General features: G+C 35.4%; 1 protein-coding gene across 6 annotated transcripts in view; it reads right to left on the bottom strand.

Annotated features, from left to right (window-relative positions):
• TASOR2 (transcription activation suppressor family member 2) overlaps positions 1 to 26,966 on the bottom strand; it is an 84,464-nt gene that overhangs the window by 22,137 nt on the left and 35,361 nt on the right. For 5 of the 6 annotated variants that reach the window (XM_037847907.1, XM_037847906.1, XM_037847904.1 and 2 more), the window contains 7 exons: positions 22,470 to 22,542; positions 22,291 to 22,353; positions 17,840 to 18,559; positions 14,663 to 14,902; positions 10,597 to 11,476; positions 7,670 to 8,099; positions 887 to 4,738 (listed from right to left, as the gene is read on the bottom strand). In XM_037847907.1, the coding sequence (XP_037703835.1) occupies positions 887 to 4,738; positions 7,670 to 8,099; positions 10,597 to 11,476; positions 14,663 to 14,902; positions 17,840 to 18,559; positions 22,291 to 22,353; positions 22,470 to 22,542 (6,258 nt within the window). Of the gene's footprint in view, positions 1 to 165; positions 239 to 886; positions 4,739 to 7,669; positions 8,100 to 10,596; positions 11,477 to 14,662; positions 14,903 to 17,839; positions 18,560 to 22,290; positions 22,354 to 22,469; positions 22,543 to 26,966 lie in introns of all 6 variants that reach the window. The other variant, XM_037847909.1, reaches the window with a different exon arrangement.

Raw genomic sequence — 26,966 nt, 5'->3', positions numbered from 1 at the left:
TATTAAGACAACCGATGAAATTTTAATGGGGTCTTTGGATTAGATGGTCATATTAGACTAATGGTAACTTCTGGGTTTTCAGGGTTGTTCTGTGGTTATAAAGAATAGTATCTTTGTACTCAAGTAATACACACTTAAGTATTAAGGGGTAATGGGGTATCATACCTGCAAGTTAGTGTCAAATGGTTCAGACATGTTAACATTGGGTTATCCAAGCGAAAGGTACGATTTCTGCAACCTTTATGTAAATTTGAAATTAAAGTTAAAAAAAAAAAAACAACAATGCTATCTATTTCTAAAATAGAATATAAATTCTGAGAGGATAAAATGAAGAAGCTAATGGTGAATCAAGACAGATGCTGGCTCCTCCCAAGTCAGAATTTCAGTATGGTCACATCATTTAAATTTAAGAACCATGTGCTCACCAGAACATCAGTTATCCTAATCTTCAAAATTTAAAAATACATCTCAAACCAAAAGAGGTCCTTCTCAACTATCCACACTAATGGAAGAATACAGGTAATCACAACAATGAAAAAAATCTGTATTTTAGCTGTGGAATATGTTTGTGTTTACATCTGAATTTAAGTATGTCTATAATGGTAACATTTATTGAAAATTAGTCACTGCATGGAGAAATATACTTTTCATTCATAATTCTGGAACATTATACAAATGTATAAAGTACAAATGCCAGATCCTTATAGCATCACATTAGCATACAGATAAAGACTGAGCTGTGAAATTTAATGTGTCAAGTATAAATACCACCTCATACCTTGATTTCTTTTGAAGCCAAGAATGTTAAATTTATTATTTCTAACCTAATCTAAAATTAGAAGTCGACCAAAATAATATAAACTATAAGAAAAATCTGGCACTTTACCTTTGTTTTTACAAAGAATGACTTGTCTTCTGTTTCAACAAGGTAGAATAGGAAGGTACTTTTACAAGCCTCTTTCATAATACTTTTTAGTTTGACATGCAAATTGGTACACAAGTCTGTAATCATGTCTTCATAGGAGGCTGACCTTCTTGGGAAAGGTAAATACATCTCTTGAGATATGGCCTCTCCAGAAGCAACATTTAACTCTTTATCTTGGAAAACCATTTGGTTGCTATTCAGCATCACCTTGTTGAATTCAGCATATTCACTGAGAATAAGAGAAATATCATTCCGAGATTCTTTCAGAGTACTGTTATATTTCAGTTTGTTGAGGTGAAATGAAGCAATCTGATTTCTTTCAGAATTTGGAAGATGATTCCTACCCTGACTGCACATCCCCTTCCAAAAGGAGGAAGAACTGTTCAAATTGCCACGCATGTGACCTCTCATCTGCTGACTCTCTTGTCTAGGCTCTGAGTGCACAACTGTTACCAGAAGGGGACTTCGGCTCCTGGGTCCAGGATGTGGAACTGGGGACTCAGATACCTTTGCCAGAGGGAAAGCTCCAGTAGCTATTTGGACAGTTGATTCCTTTGGAAAGACACTGGTGGAAGAGGCAGAATGCTGAGCTTCTCCAGTCTTTATAATTTGTTTCAGTTTATGTGCAAAGCGGAGATATTCCAGATCTAAAGTGTTCTGGGTGAGGTCATCTGTTACTTGCCAAGTACTTGACCAGGAGCTGATCAAGCCACATTTTGCAGTGAAACTGGGGTGCCTCCTCAGGCTGTGCAAAGTTCTCCTGGTATCTTTGAGCTCTTTAGTTATAGTAAAGTTAGGATAAGTCCTGGGTATACCATGGAGATCTCTGATTTGGATATAATATGGAACACATTTATCTTCTTTCTTTATTCCAATGGACCAGTTTCTGGGAGGAATGTTTGTCTCCAATCCTGGAACTCTGGCAGAGTAGCCCCAATCTTCATTATTGTTATTGTTAAGGCTCATGAAAGAGTCATAACCATCTTCTGTAGCATTTTCTTTTCTGGTGTGACTGTATCTCAAAGTGCATGAATCCTCCATGTCTAAGTTGGGATTTCTACACTCACCAAACGAGTCTTGATCAGAGTCTCCGGAAAGAGGTTCATAACGTATGTCAGAATTCACACTGATATTCACGTCTCTACATAGGGTTTCAGAGTCATCCTCAGCCCCAAGCCCCTCACCAGTGCTCTTAATTTCCACATGCTCCTTAGAGACTCCACAAACAAGAGAATCAAAAGATTTTGGAACAAAGGAAGCAGAAGGCCCTTTGTCACTATTTTTCCTGGTGTCTGCTGTATCTGGGTAAGAACTAGCATACATGGGAAAGCACCCTCCATTCAATAGATCTTTTCTTTCACACCCTGACATACCTTGCAGTATGTGTATTGTTTTTTGTTCATCTTTTGGAGGCGTGGTATTAGACTGAGGGCTAACACCTCCTAGAGCTACGGTTTCTTCATGTAACTCAGCTTCAATTTCACTGTTCTTAAGTAAACTGGCCATTTTAACTACTGATATTTCCTGCGTTTGAAACCCTGTCTCTATGTTTACTGGTTTTGTACAATGAGTTAATACCGCACTATCTGAGGAAGAATCAAGTTTGGGGATCTCTGAGTGCCTGTATGCCTGTGTAATATCAGCTCCATCAATGAAGTCAGAGTTCAAGGACTTAACCTGCAAATAATTACCTTCACTTGTTTTCAAATCACTGCTAAATAGATTTTTCTTGATGCCTTTAGTGCTAGTCTGCTGTTTTAATGACATATTCACTACATCACCTGGAGCAGCTGAGGAAAGGAATGTGTCAGCCAAAGACTTATTTTCAATCATCTTTCTAGTAGTCTCCAAAACAAGATGTTTTAAGTCCAAATTTCTGTTCTCTATACTAATTGGCTGTAATGGCTTTCCTGATTTTATCAGTTTTTCAAGAGAAGGCTTGAAGTCATCTCCATATTTGGCAACTGAGGCAGGCTGATTTACTTGTGCATCACAGCACTGCACCTTTTCTGAGAAAGGCAAAACCTCACCATCCTCATTTTGGACAATTTGCTGAGTTACTGTCCCAGGAAGAGTTAAATGACTATCTTTTCTTCCTGGATGATTACTTAATACTAGAGGCATTTCAGCAGAGAACTGCATTTGTTGTACCCAAGTTAAGTTGTCTTGTCCCACTGGATAGGTAGGAAGACCAACAAAAGAATTTTCTTTTTCTGTTATGGCTAAATCAGTTGACTCAATCTGGGAGAACTTGATACTTCTCCTGCACTCTATATCATGAACTTTTAAACTACCTAGAGACACAGACTGAGATGGTTGTGTTTCTTTAATTGGAGCTTGAGGGTCAGGACTAGAAGCTGGTGACACTTCCTCAATTAAAGAATTAAAGGGAAAGTCTGAGGTAACATTAACTTCCCCTGCAATCTCAAGGGAGCAATTGTCTTTAGAAAGTATTAAAGTAACTGGTTGTAAATCATCACCCTTTCTCTCCTTATTTTCTAATGGTTCCCCTGACACTATAGGACACACTGATGTATAATCAGCAGAATTCACTTCCCTGTTTTCTATGAAAGTCACCTCTTCTGGCTCAATTATTTCTTCAGTTACATCCTCAAGTTCTGAATTTGGCAATAGGGCCTCCTCAAGTTGGTCTACTTCGTCAGCCGGCATTTGTTCTCTGGGACTTGTAAGTGGTGAAATTGTTAGAGTTAGGTCAATGTCAGAATCTTCCTCTGATAACTCTAGGTTGACCTCCTCTCTATTCAGAGATAGGTTCGTTTGTTTGGTAAATAAGGAGGTTAATGATTCAAAATTAGTATTTTCCCTGTTCAGACCACCCTTGTCATTCTTCCTTAGTTCTAAAGAGTTATCTGATACATTATTTCTTAAGTTAAGTGAGTGATTTTTTTCCAAGATGGTAGAGGCTGATGTTGAGATTACTTCTTTAACCTGTGATGGTTCTATAACCTCTTCTGAAGATATGCTAAAGAGACCCTGAGTCTGCAGATAAAAGTCTTGAGGGAGTCTCATTTCTTCACTGGGTAATGGATAACTAGAACTTTTAACTATTGATACTGCCTCTATTACCACTGAATTATCTGATGGTAATGATGAGGCTGGAAGAGGAACATCTTTCTGTAATGAACATGTATCTTTTGCAAGTGTCTCTCTATTCGCAGAGGAGGCACAAAGATGCATAGTGCCTTCTTGCCTTGACACTGTTAGAGATGACATGTCCCTAAGTCCTTGGGCTTGTGCCTTTTCAAATATGGATACAGGATGTCTAAGACTTGTAGTAGGTGATGCTTGTTTAATCAATTCCATATTAAAGGTTGTAGGTTTATCAGTTCTATTTACAACTTCTGTCTGTATTGGTACACAGGCATTCTTTTCAAAAGTGAGAGTAACTGGTTCCAAATTAATCATTACATACCCCATACTGTCATCCTTCCTTTCCAATGAAGGCTGACATTCTTTGTTTATGGGGCTGCTATCCTTGATCAAGCTCTGTAAAGCACTTGTTTTTGCTTGCATTGTTGCATGCAAAATATCAACTTTGCTTTCAAGGGTGCTGTACACAGACTTTTGACAAATCACTGACTGATGGCTGTTATCATTAGAAGTCTTAGGGAATGTAGTTTGTGGGGCAGCATCATTATGAGAAGTCACACTCGTGCTATCAAATTGCTGAAAAGTTTTTTCTTCACCAGGAACAGAAGGTCCATTAGTCTGGGTCCTTCCAATACTAGAAAGCACAACACTGGAAGTCTTTAGTTTATCTGATGATTCTTCTTCAGCCTTGTCACCACTTACCTGAAATGACAAAAGAAAACAAACAAACAACAACAAAAACAGAGTCAAACAGTCATCATTATTATTTTTAAACAATTACATATGAAGAACAGAAATGACAAGGATCAATTTTGGTTCTTTTAAATCTCCTAATCTATAAGAATACTATAGGGTAGAGATCAAGTAAACACCTCTTTTGTTTTTGATAGACTTAAAATACCACCAAATTAGCAACTTTTTCCCTTTAAAAACATATACAGAAGACAATTCCAAAACTCTGATTGTAGAGCTTATTTTTTAAAAAAATAGACATTCTAGAACAAAATCAACCAGACCACTGACATTTGAAAGACTTGAAAGTGCAGTCTGTTTGCTAAGTAGCATCACTTAACTCATAAATTTAGTATTAGAAAAAAATACTCAAATTTTAATTGTCTTTAATAAGTAAGACTAAAAGATAATTTTTAAAGCAAGGAATAACTTTTAAAAAAAAAAACTAGCTTTCAATTAGACTATAAATACACGCTACTCTGGATCATTCCCATGAGGAAAGAGAACAAATTAATTACTATCCCCTGTACTCAGACTACGTTGATTAAGCAGTTTTCCCAAGGGATCAGGCTCCACTGTGGTAAACAAAGGTCCCTTAACCCTAATTATCTTCTTTATTCATAATTGGAGATATTATCTTTCTCATTTTAATACTTCCTCTACTATAGAGCAGTAGAAACTGTATCAATGTAGTTTGCATTATAAACTAAACAAAAGGACTGACTGAGACATCAGCAAGAGCCAAACATTAACAGGCATACCTCTGGACAATTTTGATAGCCTCATAAACAGGTTTTTTTTTTTTTTTTAAAGGATGATTTGTGGTCTTGTCCAGAATATGGTAAAATGGCTTGATTTTACATTTGCCCACACTTCTCCAATTTCTGGAACATTATAGGCACAGACTGAGGCATACATGTTTAAAGTTAGTACCTGTGTTTTAAACCTCATTAAAACATTTCTGACTTAACAAAAGAAACCAACACCAGTGATAAGGTAGAGTGAAGATGAGACCCAAGAGGTTTAAGAAGACATGACTGATCAGAGATAAAGCCTTACAAGACTCTTGATGACAGGAGTCACTCTGTGTAACTTTGTGACCTTCCCAGTCATGCTGTGGCTGTCAACATTTGGCCACAGTCCTGAATCCTACACCGGCTGACTTAGCTTTTGCTTACATATCCTAACTTGCTGGTGTTAGTGAAATGAAGTCTGTGGCAATCTTGTCATATTTGTATTTGTACTCATATTTATACATTTTTTTCTACATGTAAAGTACATTTCTGAAATAAAGTCTGGTCATGTAAAAACTGCCAAATTAAACACACGACTAGAAGCAACGTCCTACTGGTTTCTAATACTGAAGCTAAAATTATCTTCCATCCTAGTTTGCTGACTTATAGAATCTAAGAGAGTGGTAGAGCACATGTGGGTGCCTGGAACATGTAGGCAGAGTATCTAAGGAGAGGCTGGAAAAATTTTCCCAGCATATGCTGAAGAAATTGTCAGGAATTGTTAATTTTAGTACTTCACATACACACTTCTTTATACTCAATTTCATGTTTGCCAAAAATCATTCCTAAAATCAGTACTGTTTATAGTCAATTACCTATTACCATAACAAAAAGTACTTTATGAGAAAGCAGCATGTACACAGAATTTAATTGAAATCTGCCTAAGCTATAAATATTTTGTTTATTCTAAGATAGTAATTCTTAATTGGATTTTGTTTCCCCTTGAGAATAATATGAAACTTATGTATACTAGCCTCAGGAAAAAAGCATACACAAACATATTCATATGTACATAAATACTGATATATATGTATACACACATATATGCATTTATATACATACACATACACAGAATGAGAAACATCTAAATTTCCTCAATTTAAAAAACCCTGGCTCAACAATTTACTATGTGACTTTAGGCAGTTTCTTTAATTCTCTATGCCTGAATATCTTCTCATCTATAAATGGAGATTAATAGTCCTTACCTCATAGAGTTGTTGTGAAAATTAAATTCACATGAGTAAAGGGCTTAGGATACTCTCCGGCACACCATGCTTAAAAGTGTTAATTTTGATAATGCTGCTGCTGCTGATCTGAAGACATTCACAGGTCCTCTGAGACTCACCCAGGGACCTATAAGGACCCAGTAACCCCAGGTAGAAAAGCACTGTTTACTCAATGTTAAGACAGGCATTGCTAGGATTATTTCTGGAACAAACCTTGGCCAAAAGCTTAAAATGGCAGGTGTTTTATCAACTCACTTCCTTATAATTGTGATACAAGTTTTTTATTTGCCCCAGTCAGAATTTGGATTATTTGGCACAACTGAACATCAGCTGAGAAAAGTAGGACAAAACAAAATTGATTTTCCATATTTACAAATAGTTATCTGCAATGACTCTTCCCTTATAGGGGCTGCATTTTATTTAATGTTCCAACTGTTTTCTTCAAAAGTAATTTTTAATCAGTCTTGGTTTACGTTCAGGTTTCTTCTCAAGGCATTTCTAATATTTATCATTAATCACATTTGATCCTAAAATAATCCTGTAGGTAAGATATGACAGGTATTATTCACCTCTTTTAAAAGAAAAGCAAATAAGCTCAGAGACAATAAGTAATTTGTGCCAAATTATATAACTAATAAGCGATGCAATTGTGGTTGGCACCCACATCACTGGACTCCTGCGATTTTTTCTTCTATTTCTTCAATCTGGATGGTAGAAAAGCTCTATCTGCACCCCATCCAGAGTAGAATTTTTCTAAAAACTAGCATTTTGGCATTATAATCCTTTACAGAGATGGAGAATCCACTTGGGTAAAATAAACCATACAAAATAATGAAAATATCTTCAAAAATAGTGTCAGCATTTACAGCATTCAGACTTACCTCATTATTGCAAGAACAGACAAAATTTTGGCTTTCTAGGTTATCTGGATGATCCTCTCTCACAAAAATTTCTTCCTGTTCATTCTGTACACAAAGTTCCAAGCCTCTTGCAGGTGGTGGTTTAATGAAAGGAAGCAAGGAGTTAGTGTCAGGGAAGGACATTTTGGCAGCTTCACCTTTGGAAGCTTCATTAGTCTCCAACAGAGGGTCTGTAGGGCATCTTTCCACACTGGGGGACTCCTCCATTTCACTGAATTCAGAAGAGTCTAATGTGCTATTTATAGACACGTATTTTGCTGGGTTGCTGTGTTCTACCACTTTTCGTGATGACTGGATGACTTTATTCTGATTGCTGTAAAACAGAGCTACCCACATATGAAGTAAAAGCTTCACTTCTTCCACATTATCGGGCAAATCAGTATTCCAGGGCCTGAGATTTTTAAAAAAGAACACACAAAAATCACTGAAAATGGTTATTTTATTGCATGATCTTATAAGTAAGGTACTTTCATTATTAACCTTATTTCTTTGTGTTCATTTTTATTTAAAAAATTATACCACCATGAAACAATGAATAAGAAAAATATGAAGTTCATTTAGCAAATAAATTAAAGTACTATCTACCATTTCTTCTACTTATATTCTTTCAGCGATAGGTAGATAAGCTCCTAGGACAGAAAATCTCCTAGAATGGGATTTTAAAAAAAACCACTAAAAGGTCATAGAATCGTGATTCAAACACAGGCATCCCAATTTCTCATTTAGTATTTTTCTTCTACGCCACACAAATTCTCTCTGGACACATTATACCTATTAGGTGAATAATGGTTCCAGCATCTACCAAAACCCTCACCCCCTTGCTTTTGTGAAGTCTGACTCTTACTTCTCCTTTTTTCTGTCTGTCTTCTAATAGTTAAGAAAGTCTGAAGATTAAAACATATCTGTATCAAGTAAATAGCATAATTATAATAATAATGTTTCATGAATTGTAACAAAGGTACCACACTAAAGCAAAATGAAAATAATAGGGAAAACTGTGTGTGAGGGGAGGGAATAGATGTTTCTGTAAACCAACAACTGTTCCAACAACAACAAAATCTCTGAACTATAAGATTATGGTTCTAGAAAATAGCCTAAAAACAAAGGAGAGATACAAAGCATTTCAGGGTATCTGTCAAGCAAAAGGAAAGTACATAGTGGGAGTGGAATGAATCAAAGAGGCTACAGAGCTAGCTACCAGGATTCAGACCCTTAAGACTCTGAAGAAAATGACCCTTATGAGTATATATGAACATAGTTACATATGAAATATTTCACTAATAGATAGCTAAATGTCATTTCATTGCTTATTTACTGGTTTACTTATTTAGAGAAGCAGTATATTTACAACTAGTTGTAGGTTTATTATTATTATGTGGTAAATTTGTTATAATTCAGGAAAGCAAATTTTATAATTGTACTGTTTACTATAGCCCATCATTTACAATAGGGCTCCCTTTTTGTTTTACACAGTCCTATGTTTTTTGTTTTAAAATTTGTATTCTAGTAACATATACGCAATCTAACATTTCCCCTTTTAACTACATTCACATATATAATTCAGTGCTGTTAATTATGCTCACAGTGTTGTGCTACCATTACCACCATCCATTACCAACACTTTACAGTCAACCCAAATAGACACTGTACAATTTAAGCCTTAACTCCCCATTCCCTACCTTCACCCTGATAACTTATGTTCTAGTTTCTGAATCTTCTGATTCTTTCGTATCAGTGAGATCATACAATATTTGTACTTTTTATGTCTGGCTTATTTCCACTTATCAGCTGATGGACACTGGGGCTGCTTCCATTTTTTGGTAATTCATGAATAATCTTTCTATGAATATTGGTATCAAATATCTGTTCGAGTCTCTGCTTTCAGTTCTTTTGGGTATATACCAGAAGAGAGATTGCTGGGTCATATGGTAATTCTCTTCTAAACTTTCTGAACCAAACAGTCTTCCACAGCAGCTGCATCATTTTACATTCCCACCAACAATGAATGAGTGTTCCTATTTCTCCACATCCTCTCCAACACTTGTAATTTTCTGTTTGATACTTAGCTAATGCTTCTTGCTAACAGCAATGGTGACCATTTATTAGTATATGCGAATGTACAAACCCTTAATGTACACAACAACCTCATAATGCAGCTTTTACTACACCCGTACTTAAAGTGTTACTCACGGAGTAACTTGCTTCATTGACATCACCTGGAAATTTGTCAGAAATGTTGACTGTCAGGCCGAAACTGAATGAGTCAGAACGTGCAGGACAATGAGCTACCTAAATGAGTTGTACGCACAATAAAGTTTGAGAAGCACCATCCTGAAGCACAATAACTTGCCTGAGGTCACAAAAGGTAATAAATGGGAAGAGCCTGGATTCAAACCTAGGTTAGTCTAAACTCCAATACCTGTGTTTTCAACCACTCTGCTATTAATGCCTTGTTCTCTTTGCAAGGAAGATTCATAGAATCGCCCCCCCTCCCCCCTGTAAAACTGCTCATTCATATCAATCTGATCAACTTGCTAGAAGTAATCATTTAAATGTTTCTTCTAGAATTCAGCCTGTAAAGAATAATTTCTGTATCACCCTATTTTACATTAAGATCTCATCTAAATATCAAAATTCAAAGACCTCAACAGTTTACAAAGGAGCCTGCCGGCTAAAGACATCTAAAAGAAGTTCCCCACATGATCACTACAGTGGCAAAACCAGTCTGGTACTGACATTACACATATTTGCTTGATATTAAAATTGAATTACTAGTTTACACACAATTCTTTCTCCTTCACTAAAGTTTGGTACAATTATTTCTTCCCACTACAATCGTCTCAACAGAAAAGATACACCAATTTTCATCAAGTTTCATTCCTACTTACCCATGTAAAGCTCTTATTACAGTTTTCTCCAGCGGGTTGTTGGTGTATTTGCTATCTAAGCTGAATATATATTCTGTTTCACATTTGAAAGTGACCTTAAAGGAGCCATCACAGTTTAACACAGTATGAGAGCAACAGAAATCTTTTAGACTGGAAGTTGTCAATCTACTCTTACGCTTTAAGAATGAATCCTCAAAGGGTTTTTGCAGAGGAGAGAGGTTTTGCTGATGCCGAAATGGCATGACTTTTCCCACTGGGGTTCCCGCTTCAGGGCCTTTCGTTCCATTCTTAGCAAAGACAGGCCCTAGTACCCCTCTCTGCTGTAGATGTTTCTTTGAATGCTCTGCAAGGAGAAGGGCATATGAATGTTCCACAGCAACAAATGAGCTTTGGCTTGCATCTGAAGTTTCTATTGCTTCCTCTGTAGGTGATGACTGGGCTTTAGCAGGGGCCTGATTACAAGGAACCAAACTGTCTTCATCTTGTCTAACTGTTAAATCTGACACTGAATTACTCTTCCTATCAGGGGATGGTTTAGGGAATAGTCCACCTTTTTGACTTTTCACTCCTCTGTGATATTCATGGTCAGATGTCCCTCGCAACGAATTTTCTTTAGAGAGCAAAACTTCATTTTGTGGCAATTCAGAGGAGCAGGTAAGGTTTCTAGGCTCAGATGACGGTGTGGAAGAGGTAGCAGAGCTTAAAGCTAGATCTGCCAACATATTTAGGGCCTGGGAGTCACAGCTGACAATGGAGTTTTCAGGAAGATCTTTTTGAGCCACTGTGGTATTTTCTGGTTGAGCTGCAGTTAGGCTAAAAACATCTCCTTGACCATCTGATGAAACTTCTGATTGAAGCTGTGACGTACTTTCTCCTTTGGCTTCAGTATAAAGGAAAGAAAACAGAGATACAACCTTTGATTTTCATAGAATTATTTGCCTTATTACCATGACTTACTGAAAATTAATGGTTAAATAAACACATTCAAGAAAAACCTCTTGCTTATTATATAGACTGCATATTAAAATTTTACTATCAGAATGAGGCCTCTTCCAATTCTCAGAACTATAATTCTGAAATTTATGGACTGAAGGAACAAGTCTTAAGGTATGTGCATACTAGTTTAAAAAGAAATCACCCTTCAAAATGCATGTACTTAACTATATATAAAACACACTGCTCAGATAAAGAAATACAGTAAGATAAAAAATGCAAAAACTTAGGTACAAAATCAGAGTCCTGCCCTTGGGGAGCTTACAATCTAGTGAGAATCTAAATTTATAAGTTTGAAGAATATATTGTGGTATGTTAACATACTTTCTTTAAAATCATTTCCCTTAACAAGTGATTTATTAGAGAAATTGCCTCAGTTCAAAATAGACATGATTTTTAACCATATTGATCTTTAATTATAAGATGTAATGATAGGAATGAAAAATTAGAAAAGTCACTGAGTATTCAGAATCACCCTTTAAAATATTTACTTTAATCAGAAAACTGTTACATTCTCAAATGATGAATTTAGCCTTCTTAAATGTTGTTATTAAGAAGGATAATAAAGTTCACAATGATACTAGGCAATAATTCCCAGTTCCAGGTCAATGGATGAAAAGAAAAGCCAACTGTGCTTCTCTTTATAATTAATAGTAGCAGGTCAAAAATGAATTAACAACCTGCCTGCAGAGCCCAGTAACTACTACACTTAAAGAGAAGAAGAAAACTGGCCTATAAAGCTATCAAACAGAATGAGAAGGGTGTGTTTGTGTGTGTGTGTGTATGCATTAAAATAGCAAAACCCAAGGGGGCTGGGTGGAAGAAAGTGACTCAAAGCAGAGAATCCTTGTTAGCCACACTGGTACACTACTGGAAACATGAAATTCACTTTATAATTTGACCCATTTATGGAAGCTTAATTCATTTCATCTTCATTAATATTATAGCTTCCATATTTTCATTATCTCTTACACAGAATATCACCTGTAAGTATGGCTTAATATAAAGAACACTGTTCAAGAGAAGTCAAGAGAAATGTCTATTCTTGGTTCAGTTTAATAAATGTGTAGTGTCAGGTGAATCACTTAATTACTAACTTGTTACAGGTCCTCAATCAGTTAAAGACATAACACCAATAATCAATCTCTAGTTTTAAAATGCAGAAAAGGCAATATCAAGTTAATTATTTAAAATATACAGAGTTCAATGAACAAATCATTGTATTAAAAACTTTAAAAAGGATAGAAAGTTATTAGTTTCATTAACAAAATGATTGTTTGACTTCAAAATTCTCATTTCATTCTGGCAATCAGTGAAAACTCAAAATAATTTAAATCAGTAATTATCACATTGAGGCCAACATGACTATGTTCCATCTCCCTTCTTAATCTCTAATATTTAAAGTATAAGAAATGAAATGGATTAGTATAGGTGGCTAAGAAATGGAGGAAAAATTAAGAGATTATTTAAAAGGCAGTAATCTTAAAATTTTATCTTGGAGTGTTGGCCGCACAATATATACAGACATTTATAATGCAAATCAGCCTATTTTTGAACACATATTTTGAGGAGTTTTTATTTTCTGGGCCCACTTTTCAGTAGACTACCCAACTGTGTACCTCCTCCCATTAATCAATTAGTTAAAAAATATCTAAGGGCCAACTCAGGACAAAGAATTCCAAGAGACATTATATAGAATACATGTACTTTTTCCCTCATAATGCTTACAAAGTAATTGGAACGATAAGACCAAGACATATCAACTGATCAGAAAATGGTTTGAACTGAAGTCTACAATGTTCTCAGAAACCCAAAAGGAACTGAGAAAAAAGAAAGCATACTGAGGGTCAGAATATTAGGAGATACTTCAATATGGAGGCAGGACCTGGCTAAGAGGAATCTGGAGTGGTAAAGGGGAACTGCACCGGAGGAAAAATGTGTATTATGCACAGAGAGGCAGGAAATAGGACTGAAGTCACTGATACTGATGGATGGAAAGAGAAGGTGCATGTTAGGACACAGGAAGAGGTAAATATGGACCTGTGGGGTAAGACTACATGATCTGAACTGCCTTGAAAGATAACAGAAGAGTTTAAATTTGGTATGGAATACAAAATTGCATCACTATGGGTTTTAGAATGACACGATGACCTTTTAAAAAATCTTGTCATGAAACATTGTTTCTTTCTCTGAATTTCCACTAAATATGAGATTTTTAAAAATCTAAAAATAGATGAGGGGAAAGGCAGCATCAGGGAAATTACACAGAAAAATGATACAAGTATTAAGATATGAAGAAGTGAAGTCTCTGTTAAACAAAGAAACAAAAAAAACCTCCACACAATACAATAGGACTCCATATCAAAGATCAAGTATACTTTCCAGACTGCAGATTGGAAGAAGAATTGAGTTATACACAGAAAGAGGAGAATTGAGAAGGGAAGTAGACCAGGGAGACAAGCTGGTGTGTGTTCAGTTTCACAGAGGTAAAATCTGAGGTGACAACAGGACTTTTGAGTAAAGAGGCCAGATATTTCTAGCAGTTGGAAATAGGGAACCAGTTGTTTTTTCATTCACTTAAGCAAAGTTAGGAAAAGTAAAACTGATTTTAAAATTATTTTAATGCCTTTTAAATCCAAATTTAGGATTCTAGATTATTCACTATTGTGAACAATCTGTGTTTACAATTCCCTTTAGGCAAAAAAACCTTCTACATTCTATAACTGATTATGGTCCAAAACATATTGTCAGATACCACTTGCTTGTGCATTTAGATGTAAATGACTAAAGCCATCTATATTTCAACTCTTGAAGATAATTCACTAATTCATATTCAGGCTTTATGTAAACTAAAAAAGTAGGGTCTATTTTGTGAAGGCTTGAATCTTTGCACTTTTCCTAATTTACTTACAATAGGAAACAAAGTTACTTATTCCTGTTAATATCTAGACTAAATACAGAAAGAATTATTGGTAGCTTTAAACGGTAACTGATATGATTTCAATATATTATTTTGCAATGTGTTTTAGATCTGTATTGTGGTGTTTAAATTTACAGGAAGAGTATTTCTTACCAGGTTGTGGCTGTTTTCTGATTCTGGGATTCTGATTGCCTTTCACTATATTTACCCTCTTTTTTTGAGATTTCTTCACAGATGGCTTAGCCCTTGGAACAGTTTTGACTGGAGATTTCTCTTGTTTCCTTGCCCTTTTAGTATTCGTTGCCACTGGAACTTCTTTAGAAATAGGAGCTTCTTGGTTTTTCCTATCCAATTTGGTTGTCTGTACAAACTGTGCAGTCAGCACTTCGGCACCTTATGTAGAAAAGACACCATTTTTTAAGGGGTAGGGGGCTCAGGTATGTATCAACAAAGCTTGTCCTATTATTTCCTTTTTTTAAGGGAGGCTTTTAATAATGGGGAATAAATATAAAGTTTTAGGTATTTCATCAAAATATTTTTTCACAAAGCAAGAGTTAAAAGTTCTCACATAAAAAAATATTGACAAGTATCTGTCTATATACAAATTTAGTGGTGAAATACAACTTTTAACTTCTTAAAACCAAGATACAACTTAAATTTTAAAAAAATCTCCAGAACCTTTTTCTGATAGTGGCAGCTAAAACTGCTAGTTCAGATCACTGGGAGATGAAAAATTCAGTTTAAATAAAAGCAACTAGTTTCCATAGGTGAGGTGGTTAGAAACTAATTGCACAATAGAGACTATATTCATAAAGAGCCATATTATATATTTTATTTTACTCTCGTAAACATTTAAGTCTTAATACCACAGGAAAAATAATGTTTTAAGGGAAGACAGGTGACGGTACACTGAGGAAAGTCTTCACCTGGTCTTGTTTCCTACAAATTTGAAACTGCTCATCTCTCCCACAAAATACCCTGCTTTGCTTCTCACATGGAAGTGAGACAGGTGGAAAGAAAAGGAATACTACCAACCTGCTTATATTACACAATAAAAAGTGTTTTATTCTTTTAAAATTAAGTTAACTTCTTCTCCATTGACTTTTCCTAATTTCAGTTGTTCCCCAGAAAAATTAGCCATTATTTAAAATGTAGTATATAAAAGAATCATACATATGAATATTGACAAATATTTTAAGATTACATTATACAGAAAACACTATCTTTAATTAAGAACATTAAATGGTAATAAACAGTATAAGAAATGACTCTTACATTTCTTATATAGTTAGTGAAATGCAGAAAAAGAGAGACCTATTTCACTGGAAAAAATACTTGGGTCTTTTGGGAATTAGAGTAACTGGAGTGCTTTCAAGAAAAGCTTTCAGAATCTCAAGTATTCTACATTTTCCTGGGTCTAATTATTTTCTTCCCTATGAAAACTATTACAGGTGATAAAGCTGAAAAGAACAAACACATTTTATTCTCTTTAAGGAGCACTTCTTTCTAAAGAATAAGACTTCTGATTCCACTCCAGTTATAGTTTCTAAAACTTTCAGCATAAGAAAAGGCAAAATATATACAAAGCAGGGCAACAGTTAAGACTAAATTAAAAAGAGAAAGAAAATAAATTTAGAAACCAAGACCTAGGAGGAAAAATTATAACATTTGCCCAAGTAGAAATGGAAGACCTCTCATAAACCCAGGTTGTGGGAGAGAAAAAAAAAAGGAAGGATGGAAGGAAGAAACAAACAAGGTGATAATGCAGGGGTCATTCTGTTTATGTGAGTCACTCAATGACATGTTTCTCAAACTGCATGCAATGATCCATTGGTGGGTTGTAAAATAAATTTAATGAATCACAACCAAAAATTTTTTTTAACGAAACAGAAGAAACAAAAAATACCAGACTGTATCATGCATAATTAGGATAAATGTTGTTTTTTGAAACTTTGTTTCAGTCATGTATGGATTGTGGGTACTAGAATACAATATAAAAAACACATTTCTCATAGTGGAAATTGCAATAAAAAAAGTTTGAGTAACAGTGATAAACTACACGTTTCTTATAGGTAATTTATTTATTATCTAAAGAAAATTGGTTCTCATGGAAGAGACTCTCAATATATTTGGCCTGGTTTATTTTTACAGATAGTTGCATAGTCTGATTCACTGCCTTATAATGGCATACTTTCTACCACCCTCCTAAAAATATATATACACACGCAACCATTCTCAAACCGTAATAGCCCAGAAACCACAGGATAAAACCGTAATCCTGGGGATATGCATATCTTAGATTCCTCTTCATTTATGCACCAAAATTTTAAATTCAAACATTATAGATGGGATCCCTCTAAAACAGTGGTTTGCAAAACTTTTCTGTAAAGGACTAGAAAGTAAATATTTCCAGTTATGACAGCCATACGGTCTCTGATACAACCACTCGTCTGCCAGTTTAGTGTCAAAATAGCCCTAGACAATATGTAAAAAAAAATGAGTGGCTCTTTGACCATAGTTTGCTGACCCCTTCTCTAAAATACAGCATAGTTCCCTATCTTTTCAAACAAAATCCACTAAAGGTAATTTAATTTGAGATGATTCTAAGCCAACATTATATTATTTGCTGTGCTAGGCTCATCAAGGCGCATTTGTCTATATACTAAATGGCTCTAGACTGATTCTCACTCAATTTTCAGGGAGCATCAAAACCACTTGTGGAACTTTTCAACAGACATGCTTCCAGGCCACTGGATATTCTGTTTCAAGAGCTGTGGTAGGATACAAGTGACTATTTAAAATCTGATATACACAAAGGATTAGAAACTCTGCCCCCAGACTACTTTAGTTTTGGGGTCCATGGCTTTTTTTTGTCACTTTAGGCATGTTTAGGCTATCAGTTATTACATTTTGCTTCTGGTGATGAGCCTGATTTTAGAAGATCCTCTTCCCCCTCTCTTGTCAGAGGAAGGCTTACAAACTAGATCAATAACCACCTTTTTTGGAATGATAATGTAAATAATAATTGAGTGAAGGTTCTACTCAACCTTTTTAAAAGTAAAATACAAGCTTTTGTGAGATGGGCTTTTGGGGTATCTTACAGTTTTGCCTATTTCTTGATTCTCATCCATTATCTAGATAGTGCTTCTCAAACTTAGCATGCATACAACTTACCTGGAAAGAAATGTTGGCATCTCTAACAAGCTCCTAACTGAAGCTGTCAAGCCACAGTCCACAGTTTTGAGCAGCACTGATCCAGACAGGTACAGAGTTAGAACATACTAGTTAGGATTACCTAATAATTTAATAATCTACATAAATTGTGCTTACCTCTTTTTCTTTTCAGAGGAAACGGTCCTTTAGCTAACTTGAGAGTTGTTGCAGAGTTCAAACCATTGTTTGTTCCAGCAGCAGTTCTTTTGGGAAAGGAGCGGCACAAATTCACCCTCTTACTTTGAACCATGAGTGGCATGCTTGCCTTTCTCTTTGGCTGAACTCTCAGATTTGATGTTGAATTTACTGGGAACATAGATCTCTTCTTTGCTTTAAAAATCTTCTCAGAATTCTTTACTGTTTCTGTTTCTTTTCTAACTTCTGCCTCTGAGTCAAGAAATTCAGGATCTGGAGTCATAACTAAAGAAAATCCAGCATCACAAATTCCATCTGAAATACAAGGAGACTGAGGACGCTCCGCTAATAAATCTAAAGCAGTAGATACATCCAAAATATAACCACTAGGATCTGAAAAATAAGACTCTAATTGAGTTAAAGACTGCAATGGACACTTTTCAGCTGGAGGAACCAAGTCAAAACCATTGGACATTTTACCAAAGAATGTAGTATCTTTAATTCCATCTTGAGAAGAAGCAGTCAAGGAAGGACTTTTGTCCACCTTGTATAATTCTTGGAAATTATGCTTTACTAATGTGTTTGGACGGATTCCTTCTTCAGTAAATGACTTCTTTGCTTCTAGTAGGGCACAATTAAGGGCAGGTAAAATTGGTATCACTTTCAATGAGATGCCATCTTCAACTTTCAAATTTTTCACCCCTAAAATATATATACATATATTAAAAACCTGAAGTTTTGTTTTGTTTTTCACAAAAACATGCAAAAAAAATGCTTTGGATTTCAAAATGTGGTACAGTTAAAAATGCTAATTTGAAGATTTATGGGTACATTTAGAGAAATGGAAGTGTGTTTTTAAATATATAAAATACATATATACATAGAGAACTGTAAAAGAATACTTCAAAATAAAATCACTAGGTTAGAATGAATAAGTGAAATCCCATTTCTAGCTCAATCTGACCTGAGAAGTTCAGAGTGAGCTCAATGGTCCATCACACCAATAGCACTGGCCTTGAAAGCTGGCCTGTTTGCTTTTCTACTTTTTAATTATAATTTTATGCTTTTAAAATATATCCTATTTTATCCATACCCTATATAGCTCACTTCAGATTCTTTCAGAAGTAACTATGCAAATTATCTGAATTGAAAAAAGTAAAACCCTTAAATAATCCCTAAATCTCACTGTAATTACTGGATTAATTTAAAATCCTTTTCCATAAAATATGAAGTAGCTAAACTGACTAGTCTGTATTTTACCTCTTCTCCCTAAATCACTTTTTAACTGCAGTATTAATTTTTAGTGAATCAATAACCTAAATGAAGACACTAAGAGGGAAGAAAATAGAAACAGTCAGGTCCCTGTGAAATAGGTAATAAAGCCCTAGAAAACCTAAAGAATTACTAGTAATGTAAATGTACAGATTACAAAGACATTCAGTCCCTACTAAACTAAAATATAAATTACATATTTTTTTTAAAGAAAAGTAACTATAGAATTAAGAAACACCAAGTTAGTACTAGCTAAATGCATTCACACTATAGAAGATATTGGGAAAAGAAGGATGAATAGAAAGAAATAGGAAAATGTGGCCAGATATTGAAATAAAAATTCCTCTCTTTGCAGTTCATCATTTTTAAAAGAAGTAAAAAGGGAAGGAAAATAAACAAAAAAAAAAAAGTCTTTCTGTACTGTCAGCATTTCACAATAGAGTAGTATTTTTCTAGGCAACTCCATTATTCCAAGAAAGAATTTGGAAAGGCAGAACCAAGTATAATTTGTAATGGACTATTACAGCATCTATGAAAAAGAATGTTTTATGTCTGCTAAGCAAAGTATCACTCAATTTAAACCTAGTAACTAGAGCTCTGAAGTGTGAATGACCATTAACAGAAACAGTCTTAATGACCCTGAGGGGCATGTGAAAACAGTACAACATGCTGATGTTTATTAAAATAGAAATCCTGTGCTATTCCAATACAGAATGGGTACACAATTTTTATTCAAGTGGTAGTTTAAATTTCAGAAATAAGAATGAAATCAGAAATCCCCTAGAAGAGGGAGGCAGTTTGACATAATAGCTGGAAGCCAGCTCTGGATTCAGATGTTTGCCCTTGGACAAGCTTAAGTTTTGGTTTCCTCACCTTTGAAATGGTCATAATAGAAGTGCCTAGTTTAAGGTCTGTGGGCTCAATTTGCCTGGCACAATGCCAGACATTGTAAATGCTTAAAAAATGAGAACTGCTAATATCATTCTGCTATTATAATGGGTAATGTTTTGCTTGTTCTAAAGAAGTGATTCCCAAGAAAGTACAGCTTTCTGCTTTGAGTAACTGAATAAAATTTTAAAAAAAATCACTTTTAAAAACATCTCTGTGTTGTTGTAGCTTTATAAATACTATATACAATTTCATGTTTAGAGACAGTGTGATTATAAATAATGAAGATTTCTTCATGTGACAAATAGAAATGACTCACTTTCAAATATTTGTTTAATAAATAATCCTTATTTTCTAGGTGCCTGACATTGCTATAAACTGGGGATACAGCAGAATACAAGAAAAGTAGGCATTAAATAATTACACAAATAAATATGTAAATTAAAATGTTAAGCCTAGAGGTCCTGGTGAGGGTGGTAGAAATGGAGTTAAGAAAGTGATATTTAAACTGAAACTTGACAGATTTGAACAAGAACAGATTATATCAATGTTTCCATTACACTCCACCAGGAGCATTTCTAGACTTTTTCCTAAGCACCCTCTGAAATTTTAAAACCACAGATAAGCTGAATATAGGTTCATGTGCTATATGAGTAATATTTTTTTACCCCCCAATTTCTGGTCCTTTGGGATCAACATCATCCCCATCAAGATTACATGAGATAGATAAAGGGGAAAGAGACGAACAGTCCAGGTAGAGAGAACATTATCTATAGAGGTCTTGAGTCACGTTTACTTGGTAGACAATGACAAAAGTATTTCCTAGCTATTGTTGCTCAATAACAAAGGTTGACCCCCCCCCCCACAAAAAAAAAGGTGGCTGGCATGTTTCATTAAATGAGTACAGCTAAGAGACATAAAACTGGTAATAGAGTTCATCAGAAATAATACAGATGTATCCATTCTAACAAAAATAAATGTTATTTATTTCACACTGTTACCAGCTGGAGTGTGAAAATCGTTTAATTATGTAATGCTGGATACTATAATGGTGCACTTTACTAAGTCTCCCCTGTATCTATAAAAACTTTTTGGGACACATATATTCTCTATGTAGAGATTTATAAACCTGAAGCAGAGAAACTGTATTACTCTATAATACAAATTACATGAAAAAAAATCTCTAAGGCATAAATTAAAAATACAAGCAAAATTCTGAGAAATAAGAAAATTATATTCTTTCATTCATTTGCTTGTTCATTCAATAAATACTGAAAACCTTCAATGAGCCAAGCACTGTAGATAAAATGGTACACAAAATAAACGTGGTCCTATCCCATAAAGAGTCTACGTGGGAAAGAAATGTAACTATAAACATCATTAAGAAAAAGTACAAGGAATTACGTGAACACATGAGAGGGGAAACTGATGTACTGTGGGAGAAGAGTGGATGTTCCATGTAGACCTTCTTGATGGTGACATTTGAGGCTGAGGAAAGAGAGGTGTATGGAATTGTTTTAGGCAGAGAACACCAGGTATAAAAATCTTGAAGCTTGAACAAGCCTGGTACCTTCAAGAAACTGACTGATGGCCAGTAATGATATAGGCTATCAGGCTGGAGAAGCAGGCAGAGACCTTCAGGGCCTTGAAAGCCTTGTTTTAAGTGTGAACATTAACCTCAGAAAGGTAGGAAGCCACTGCTGGGTTTTTAATAGGGTAACGATAGCAGTGGAGAGAAGAGCAGACAAAGGAAAGAGTAAATGTTGGGAGACCACACAGAAGGCTTTTGCAGTGGTCCTGAGAGAGTGGTGAGACCGGGTTGGTAACAAGAGATACAGGGAGAAGTAGAAGAATTCAAGAGATATTTACAAAGTTAAGTTGACAGGACTTAGTAATGGACTGGATATAGGGAGTAAGGAAGAAGATATTAAGGATATGTCCTAGGTTTCTGGTTCAGATAGCAAGACAACTCAGTGATAGAGAATAATAAAGGGAGATATCAAATCTCAGGGGAAAGATCAGATTCAATTTTGGACACATGGATTTAAGGCACCTTTGGAATATCTAAGTGAAATGTCAGCAGACAATTGGAGTATGTGTGTTTGAAGTTCAGAGGAAAGATGAGCCTGCAAAGAAGATAAAGCAGGATCAACCAGGAAGGTTAAAGGAAGAGAGAGCAGTTAACAGTGCCAGGTGCTACTGAGAGATCAAGTAAGATAAGTACTGAAAAATACTCAGGAGATTTAGCGTTCTGGAAGTCACTGTATCTTTACCTGTTGACAGGGATGAATGGAATAAGTGCAACCCATGTAGACCCATCCGCTCATCTTCGAACTCTATATGGAATAAGAACCAGAGGAAAAAAAGTTAAGGCTGTTGTTGATGTGACAAAGCAAAAGCAAACATACTGAAAAATGTTTTTTTTCTTTTCTTTCAAAACAGTTGTCCTTACCTGTGTCTGACATTAAAGTTGAGGATGTAAGTAAAATGAAAAACCCCCGATCTTCTAAGCATTTGATGATTGCCTTAAATTAACATAAAAATATGTATGAAAGTAGATTCTTCACTTTCTCTCTCCTCCTCAACTCTACCACACTCTTCAGTGGAATACTGAACTCATGAAAAGAAAAAAAGGAAATCTGGAAATGTTAATGTTTATGGGAACCAGGGGAATTTTGTCCCCAGTACCAGAAATTGCAAGTTCCTTAGCTCTCAAAATAAACTTGGCCCTTTTAGGGGCTGTATATAACAACTAGAATGTTAAGGTTTAGTTTTACAATAGTGTTCAACTACATAACAAATCAATCAGAAAAGCCTTATTTCCTTTTTTCACTGAGACGGGTGACATTTCCTACTGCTGTTATCATTTGGCCACTGCAAATTCAATTAATCAGACCTATGATTAGCATCTTAAGCTCATGTTTACACAAAACATATCAAGAATCCTGGTACTAGAAGACTGGAAGAGATCACCTAATAAAAGAATCCTTTCTATAGCAACCTAAGAAATGGAAAAAAATAGAAAATAAAATAATCATATCCCATGGAAATAAGAAAGGCATATGAAAATAAATTCTTCCCTTCTCTCTATTCCCTCTACCAAGGTCGTCTGTAGAATCTTGAAGTCAAAAAAAAAAAAAATTCTTGAAAAAATTTTAGGGGAATTTTGTCCCTAGAGATTAGGGGAAGCAACTCTACCTATCCTGGACAATGCTAGCTATTGGGGAGCTCTCTCTTCTGTTGAGCAACCATCAGATAGATACTAAGAGAAAGAGTAGACAGGATTGAGATGTCTAAAAGCTTTTGTTCTACATCATAAAGTTAACAGCTCTTCTTTTCTGTTGTTCACCATTTCAAAAAACTACATACACTTAACAAAGACTAAATCCAATATTCAAACAATCACTTTTTCAGTTAAAAAAAACTAAACAGAATATACCATTTTACAGCAAAAACTGATAGAACATTTTATTTTAAAAATTGACATATGTCTTTAATTATGGTAAATCAATAAATTATTCAATAGCAATGAAAATATGAAATAAAATACTTCTTTTCTGATTACTATATTAGAACTAAGTTATGAAACTGATATCTCACTCACAGAAAGGATCACTATTTTGAGTCTCTGCACATTTTTATTATAGTCCCTATGCATTTATGGTGTTAGATGGTTCAGTTTTGTCTCCTCCACAGTGTGATACCCTCCTTGATGGTTAGCAACTATTTTGTAACCTTGCTTCCAGCATATAGTTAAGCATCAAAGAAAGAATTACTAAATAAACACACCAACAGTTTGGTATCTATTAAATGGCAAACAGGTACAATTCTTGTTTTAATTCCTATTGATGTAAAAAGTGAAAGTGGCAATTATAAGCCTCTACGTTGTTCTACATTTTAGTTTTATAATATAAAGGGAAAGTCAAATCTTCATGTCTATTAAAACCATATATTTCTATCTTCCAAAAATATGCAAAGAAAACAGACACGTAGTATTTCTCATTACTATCTCAAATTATGTATGAAATGGGCTGTATAATATTATTGTGACCTTTGAGAAGACAAAGCATACAATCTTTTAAGTATCCACCTTCTAATGTTTTCCATATACACATGCATAAAAATACATCCATACATGTTCCTAACACTCTTAAAAACAGACTTCGCTCTGCACTGCTCTTGAAGTTCAATATACTAGGAGCAGGCTTACCTTGGAGATATTGCATGTTTGGTTCCAGACCACCACAATAATGCATTGCAATAAAGCAAGTCACATGAATTTTTTTTAGTTCCCAGTACATATAAAAGTTATGTTTACACTATACTGTAGTCTATTAAACGTGCAATAGCATTATGTCAGAACTCTTGGGTGAGCAGGTGCATTGTCATTGAGCAGTAGCATTTTGAAAGGAATCTTTTTTTCTGAGCAGTAGGTCTCAATTTAAGTAATAGTGTTTAAAAGTCAGTAAACCATGTTGTAAACAGATGTGCTATGATCTAGGCTTTGTTGTTCCTTTTACAGAGCACAGGCAGAGTAGATTTAGCATAATTCCTAAGGGACCTAGAATTTTCAGAATGGTAAATGAGCATTGACCTGGAAGTCACTAGCCGCGTTAGCCCCTAACAAGCCTGTCCTTTCAAGCTTTGAAGCCAGGAAATGACTTCTCTCTAGCTATGAAAGTCTTAGATGGTATCTTCTCCCAGTAGAAGGCTGTTCGGTTTGCACTGAAACTCTGTTATTTAGTGTAGCCACCTTCATCAATTATCTTAGCTAGATGTTCTGGATAACTTGCTGCAGCTTCTCCATCAGCACTTGCTGCTTCACCTTGCACTTTTATGTGATGGAGATGGCTTCTTTCCTTAAACCTCATGAACCAACCTCTGCTATCTTCAAACTTTTTTTCTGCAGCTTCCTCACTTTGTTCAGGCTTCAAAGAATTGAGTAAGACCTTGCTCTGGATTAGGCTTTGGTTAAAGGAACTATTGTGGCTGGTTTGATCTTCTATCCAGACCACTAAAACATTCCTGGTATGAGCAATAAGGCTGTTTCACTTTCTAACCATTCCTGCATTCACTGGATAGCACTTTTCATTTCCTTCAATAACTTTTCTTTTGCATTCACAACTTGGCTAACTGTTGGGCCCAAGAAGCTTATCTTTTGGCCTATCTTTGCTTTCATTGTGCCTTCTTCAGTAAACTTACATCATTTCTAGCTTTTGATTTCAAGTGAGAGATGTGCAACTTTTCCTTTCACTTGAACACTTAGAGGCCATTGTACAGTTATTAATAGGCCTAATTTCAATATATTTGTGTCTCAGGGAATAGGAGGAGGGGGAGAGAGATGGAGGAAAAGCTGGTTGGTGGAGAGTCTGAACACAATTATCGATTAAGTTCACTGTCTTATATGGGTGCAGTTTGTGGCACCCCAAAACAATAACATCAAAGATAACTGACAACAGATTACTGCAACAGACATAGTAATAATGAAAAAGTCTGAAATACTGTGAGAATTACAAAATGTGACACAGAGACATGAAGTGAGCATATGTTGTTGGAAAAATGACACCAATAGACTTGCTCGTCGCAAGGCTGTCACAAACCTTCAATTTGTAAAAACTGCAATATCTGCGAAGGGCAATGAGATATGTATGTATATACAACTCCACATACACTTTATTCAAGGGACATTTATTGTTTGTTCACTATACCCCAGGCAGTAAGGAATCAAAGATGCTTAAGGCATATGTGCCCTCAAGGAACCCAATGTCCTTGATATGTAAACAAATATTCAAGATAAGAAGCATGGAGCACTGAGAAGGGAGGACCATCTGTAGTATGTAAATTCTACTAATAATCATTACTAAGAAACAGATTTGAAAACAAAGCTCTGCACTAAGTCTTTACTACTTTCCACTCACAAGCAGTCACTTGACTAATGCATTTTCTGAAAATATCTTAGTACTGTCTTCCTTTTATTTTCCAAATATAAAATGAACCATGCTACATTGAAAAAAACTAGACTACCATCCTACAGTAGACATTCAATGGTTATTATTCAGCATCCAATTTTCCTCATTCCACCTTACCTGCACTTAAGATGTTCTTTGAAGAGATAGTTCTCCTTTGCTGTGGAGCACTACTGGACATTGGGTGGGCTCTACCTTATACCCAATTGCGGAGCGTGGGCTCCCAGTAGCCTAAGCTCATCAGTGTAACCCAGTCTTTTTCAGTTACTGGTTGAGGGATGTGCAGATGACATACACAGGCCTAATGAGACTGAAGTGATAGTTTGGAGGAAGGGTTCTTTCTCTTTCCTCTGGATGTGAAAAGGAAGCATGTAGCCCTGCTTGTTGCTGGTAGCCCCTTTGATCAGTCTAAGGACAAAACTACCACAGAGAGGAGGGCAAAGCTCAAAGAGTCATCGAGAAAGTAAGAGCCAGAGTCTTGAACAAACAGCACTTGAAGCTGCCTTACCATCTAGAATTTAAAGCCCTTTACTGTTTAAGCCAGTTTGGGTTTCTGTTACATGCAAACCATCTATGCTGGGACAAGTTACCTGCACAGCTTATATATATCTTCTTTCTATTTTAATCTATTGATTTCTAGGAATTATTCGCTGTTAAGTCAGGATGAGACTCTGGTTCAAGCATCTATTCCTATCCTCACAGACAGGAACCCTGGTTAACAGAATGGAGAGAATCCTTTGGGTCCTTATATATTTCTCAAGAGAGTCTCATTTTCTATACTGTGGAAAAGTAGAAGCAGCAACTCTTTTTCTTCCTTATAAACCTGTGGATTATGATGCAGGACATTTTTAAAGAAGTATCTCTCCCTTGGGACTCTATTAAGCAGAAGCTCTGGGGACTGAGCCAATTCTTCTGTCAAACAAAACAAAACAAAACAAAACAACTACAACAAAAAAGGATTTGAGAAAAACTGTTCTCGTTGG

Source organism: Choloepus didactylus, chromosome 8, assembly GCF_015220235.1.
Source record: "Choloepus didactylus isolate mChoDid1 chromosome 8, mChoDid1.pri, whole genome shotgun sequence".
NCBI classification, from domain to species: domain Eukaryota; kingdom Metazoa; phylum Chordata; class Mammalia; order Pilosa; family Megalonychidae; genus Choloepus; species Choloepus didactylus.
This window is presented reverse-complemented; position numbering and strand designations above follow the sequence as displayed.